The 6,000-nt window shown below is 37.2% G+C and overlaps 1 protein-coding gene across 1 annotated transcript; it reads right to left on the reverse strand.

Moving 5' to 3' along the window:
* Positions 1-3,944: 3,944 nt before the first annotated feature.
* On the reverse strand, positions 3,945-6,000 carry LOC114527246. Its single transcript, XM_028548899.1, has one exon. The coding sequence runs from the start codon at positions 5,536-5,538 to the stop codon at positions 4,885-4,887; it is 654 nt and encodes a 217-aa protein (XP_028404700.1). The 5' UTR covers positions 5,539-6,000; the 3' UTR covers positions 3,945-4,884.

Consider the following 6,000-nt stretch of genomic DNA (forward strand, 5'->3'; position numbering starts at 1 on the left):
TCCACTTCAACCGGATCGTAGGGTATTCCTCTGTTTAAAAGTCATTAGTTCTATCCGAATGCTCAGGAAAGAATGATACAACGCTATAGTAACGCTACGTGTCGCTGCGATTCGATGAAAATGGAAACTGGCTGCCCTTATTCGTCGATAGACAACTTCGGCAAGAGACAACTTCGGCTTACATGCATTTCCATGCGTGGGAATTCACTTTATTGCTGGATTTTAACTTAGTTCCTTTCCCTCCCAGTTTAAATTTGGTTTACTACAAGTGTTTAGACTTTAGTACAGCTAAACGTAACAAAATGTCAGTGGCAAAACCTATAAGAATGCTGAATCAAAAGTGTTTCAGGGGCGAAAATGTCCAGCATGCGGTCTTATCCGAATAAACTCAGTTTACTGGAAAGTCCGCTGCAACGGCTTTACTTGTGTTTTCTTTCACATAATGGAATGCTATTGCGGAGAGAGTTTCGCGCACCAGGAACTGACCAGGATATTACTATGTATATAAAGTTGCTGCCTTCTTGAATGTCCGACTTTGAAAAGGAGGTTTCTCTTTACCCTTACTCGCTCATGGTTTCTTAAATGATCTCATTAACTGGCGATACTGCGTTAAGAAATAACGCCTCTTTTAAATTATGATTTGATTGATTCTGATAAAAATTTTGATTGCATGGCCATGAGTCTAAAATTTCTTGAATGAATAGTATCGGTAAAATCTAGCTATGCATATTGAAAGCCTCTCATGACCTTGTAAGTTACATATTAATGAAGCCGTTTTCTCAAAAACCGCACATGCGAATCGTGAAGTATTTAATAACGGAAATATGTCCACTTTAAGAAAATTGTATGGTTTCTGATAATGTTGCAATTTCAAGCTCCCTATACACGATTTTTGTAGGTCATTTCCCAATATTTTAGAACAAGTCTGCAATATATTCTGCGTATTATTAAGTAATAATATAATATAACCTTATTCCTTTTTCGGCAATCGTCACCTGGCAACCCATCATCCCCAGCGGGAGGGTTGATTTTCATTACAAAATTCCATATTGTTGACGCGTTCTTGAGTACCACTTGTATCTGTGACTGATTGTATCGATACGTACACCTCATGACACAAAACATTTACCAGCCACATGCCGATGAAGGGATAATTTCATAACTTCTCGCCTCTCGTATATCTCGGGGTAATTCGACGCTAATGCGTGCACGGGCCAGCACGGCGAGCGCGTGCGCTACCGACACAGATATGGGAATTGGCAAGCGCTGCGCTCATTTATGACATATATGATACCAATAACTTCCTATCCACTAAAAACAGTCAAATTAATGAACAGAACTTTGACTACTAACTCTCAGTCGAATAATATTAATTCTCCCAGGTAGCTTACGGCCAAGGCTTCCTCCAACTATATAGTCTCTATATATTATCGTATAAATTGCAGAGTTGTAAAGTGGTGTGAAGTAATACAGTTCGCTCGCCACTGCAGCGAGCTACAACACTCAACAGCCATGCATTAGTTTGAATCGCTATATTCGCTACCGGATATAGAATACTGAGAGTGATATTAAGATACGGTTTGCTAAAATGCTCAATAGTCAATACTATAGTCAATTTGCACGAATTCAACACTTGAACTGAAAGACTATTTTTGGCTCGATTTTTGGCGCAATATATATATATATATGATCCTGATACAAAAGCAGTACAATATAACAGCAGCTGTGGTCAGTAGCCATCTATACTTTAGTTCAAAAGTACCCGTAGTGTTGTAGTCTACATATTTTTTGAAGTAGCTGCATTCGAAAGACAAAAGTTTTGTGGTCAACCCATCTTGATTTCATATATCCTGGCAATTATCGGCTAATTTGGCAATATTGCACCGTCAAGTGGTCGGCGTTACATGCATATATCGTCATGGTAACCTTTATATGATTCCAACATGGATTGTTAAAGATTTAAAGAAAATTGTTGAAACACACCGACGATACCGCTCTAAGAGCTCATGGTTGTAAAGTATAGTTCTATCGTATGGTATAGTTCTTGTCTATGATTTGAGTAAACTTTGGCTGAAAGCTTGTTTCACAAAACATAATCCAACGCGGGGTTTGAAGAAAACTAGCCATAGATTAGTCATCTCTTTTTCCATCATCGGCTATATATTATTGCGTGTTTTTCTGATATTGTGCATCAACACTGGCACTAAGGGCGTGTTTACAGAAGCCGAACCTATAACCTATATATGAATTCAGACTCGAACTCAAAATCCACGCAAAAAAAACTGCAGGCAAGCGATACCATGTCCCGGCATAAACCGCGGCTATAAGAATGTACGGATGCAAAAACGTTTTCAATGCTAATTGACTACATGCATGCATGCAGTGTGCGTCAATTTTAAAATTTAAATTGCAGTTGTTTCTTTGTATAGAGCAACTTAATTTTACTGTAGTGCAATTTCAATTTTCAAGTGTACTTGTACACTTCGCTCGTGCATGCGAATTAATTCAGTGATAATATGTATAGTTTCAGTGATAATATATAGTTATAGTTGGCTATTATTATGGCCTTTACAACATAAAACGTGCATGCGTGTGTGTCGCCAAAACTTTCGCACAGGATCCGCAATATTGAAAAGGAGGGTTCTACATGGGGCGACACGTACGAATCATTGGCCTAATACCAAGTTTATATAGCTTACTTTTCTGGAAAGGATCGAGATATATATCTATATCGGCTTGCACACCTCATTATTAACCTCCTCCCTAAAACATGTGCATGAATAGAAAAGGCGAAATTCGTATGATCATAAATCAGCGAGCAATATATATAGACTTATAGTACATGTGCATTAGTAACGTGTTTATATAGTATTTCTTTAATGAAATTAAAATCACATTGATGTATTTTATATAAATTGTATCTGTTTATTTCAATGAAGAGAAAATATAAATTATATATATACTCGTTAATTATACACATTACATGAATTGGATGCATGTAAAGGAGTAATAGTGCGTGACATCACTTTTCTCATCTTTTCTTCAACTAACGAAGTGTATTTCAGCTGACCGTAAATCTTGTTAACTGTATGTTTACACGAGGGGATTTTGATGGACGTTTCAAAATGGCATGCTTATACAATTTTGTATGTATTCACGAGACTGCTGGAGAGTGTGCAGTGATTAAAAAATGTAGCCTCATATTTTCACTTTAATCTTGTCTTTAGTATCTGTGTGTACTTCATTAATCTAGTGTTGGCAGAATGTCTCGCTCTATTCTTTTTTCTTTTATTAATGACTCCCCTAATGTTTAAACACCCTATTCAAACTTTTAATCTTTATCTTCGTGCTTAATTCCTATGTAAACTTGCCGAAATCCCTGTATCTTTCTCATATCTTTCCCGGGATTAAAAATCTTGTTAGGAATGCTCCGGCTTTGACCATCCTGTACACAAGACTTTTCTCAGTCTTACTTAACGAAATGTCTTCAGTGAATTATTATAAATAAAGTTCATTCAAAGTCTATGCTTTGAAATGTTCCTGCATAAAAAGCGGCCTGTTTCAAAGCTAACGGGTTTTCACAAAGGAACCGCATGTATTCGTTTCCCGTGGTTTGTGGACGGTATCATTACGCGCCGCACAGGAAAATAGGATAAAGAGACACGGAAAACTGTAGAGAAGTTTATTTCCTGAGTTGTGTCACAAGAAAAGACGCATAGTAAACCTTGAAGTCTTTCTCGGTTGTATACACTTATGGTTTGTGCATGCAACTCTAAATATAGACACAATACAAGTACACAATATCTGAATGATTCATCATAAAATTTTAATATAATAATATGAGGCCTATACTTATAGGCTGTAAACATTATCTAGGCACCACAACCTCGAATTCATTAATTCTATGTTTCTACAATCATATATACACAAATTGAAATTTTAGATCAAGAATTTAAACGCTGTTTATATTGTCAATATTATCCACAGCAACACAACTGTAATATACGACTATATTATATATATATCTCACGTATATATGCATGCATGGAGTCATGCAACGCGATTATTGCAAAAATTAGATTTTTGATCTGTTTTTTAACTACGTCATTCTAGAAAATAAAAATGATTTAATTCGCATCAGTTTCACACTCTGAATTCATCGCATGCAATTACATAGGCTATATATAAAATTTTTGATACAAAAGGATGATATATAACATCTTTGGATTACTTCCTATAAACTGGTCAAATTATTGTATACTTAGACACCCTAAATATTAATAAAAACTGCTACATTTTGAGTCCCGCGTATATATATATAGACTAGTGAACCCATGCAATTTATTCGCATTAAAAACTTGGGTCCTTATCTGATTTTTTTACGGAAATTAAAAATTTTGAATTAAATAGATATATCTGGTTATATGCACGGCTATATAACAGTGCAGAATTGGAAATTTAGCTTTGAATGAAAATATTATCCTCGCCAAGTCTTGAAACGCGTAAAAGTCGAAATGCTACGCTTGCTTGCTTGCTTTATATTTAACCTAACACACCGTGCAAGATAGAAAAAATCTTAACCTCACATCCTTACTAAAGGTTTCGTGTCGGTTGCTAAGGTCATAACGGCTAGTAATTTTCCTAATAGCGAAAGCCATTAATAATAACTTTCAACATGAAATTATACTACTTGAAATTTAACGGTTACGGTCGCGCGATTCTTGTTGCTAGGATCAAATCACACTATAAACATACTGAGTCGTGCTAGCAATCATGACACTATCGCAAATAACTTACTCTATATACATTTCAATGGCGTTCAGAATATATTGTCTAAGTTGCACAATATTCATTGTAGTTCGCACAAGATATAAGTTCCTCTGCTTATTTGTCCAAACGGTTATTCTTGTTTTTAGGGCAATATTTGATGGTGTGCGATTCATCACCGCTTGCCTTGCACAGTGGACAGGTATAGGCTCGTAGAATTGGGCACACGGTGTTGCCTTGCGGATCCTTCAGGACATGACTCGAGTAAACCTTCTTGCTTTCACCGTTGTTACGACAAAACACACAAACATTTTGATTACGTCTTCCCACGGCAATTTTGCTAACTTCTGCCAATACAGGACGCCCTCGCAATGCTGTATCAGCCCCGTCTCGTAAGATTATATTTCTCGATGGGGAGAACCCTGGTGCTAGTGAAGGGCTGGTTTGAGGTACAGTTGAACTTTGTTGCACACCGTCCAATGATGTATCAAAATCACGACCTCCGCTTGATGTATCGCTCCATATATCAGAATCAACGCTATCCAATCTATTCCTTTCTGTCGAATATCCTAACATTTCTCCGTATCCACGCTGCTGAGTAGCAGCAGCTCCAGCCTCGCAGCTCTGAATCAAATGGATGAGGCCGAAATAATCTCGAAATAGTCGAAACTCTGCTTCTTTTTCGTATTCTGAGATATTCTTTCCTTCTGCAGCTTTCGTGTAGCTCAAGATCTCTTTATCGTAAAACAACGTCAACATTTCATCACCCATCCTAACTTCTTCCGTCAATGCTATATAATTTGTTTCAAAGCTATGTATATAATTTGTCAGCAAATTGTTGCAGCTGCAAAATACCGCAAATTTTCGAGAGCAAGCGTTACGTGAGTCTTCCTACGAAACAAAGTTACGGCAGTGCAGTTTTGGCGCCGTTTCTAGTCAACTGTCGTGTGTCACCGCGTGCTTTGTTTACTGTACAGTGCTTTGTCCTCAACTACCGCGTTGAGCAATCAGCATATAAAATGACCGCGTTTTCAAATGCATTTTAAATTATTGAGCACGACACAAAAGGACATGTGGCCTCTTTGTCAGTGTACATTATACTGTTCTCTCAACCAATCACAGAAGAGTTAATTAAGTTACACGCGCGCCGTGACGAGGGGCTCTTAACGCATCAATTCTCACAGACATTAGCGCTTCAATAAAATTTTCCTAACCCAAGTTATCACAGTTGGT

Source organism: Dendronephthya gigantea, unplaced genomic scaffold, assembly GCF_004324835.1.
Source record: "Dendronephthya gigantea isolate DGI-Jeju-01 unplaced genomic scaffold, DenGig_1.0 000043F, whole genome shotgun sequence".
Classification (NCBI taxonomy): domain Eukaryota; kingdom Metazoa; phylum Cnidaria; class Anthozoa; order Malacalcyonacea; family Nephtheidae; genus Dendronephthya; species Dendronephthya gigantea.

Coding starts and splice junctions, on each gene's coding strand:
- LOC114527246 (XM_028548899.1), bottom strand. CDS start 5,538: ATGGGTGATGAAATGTTGACGTTGTTTTACGATAAAGAGATCTTGAGC.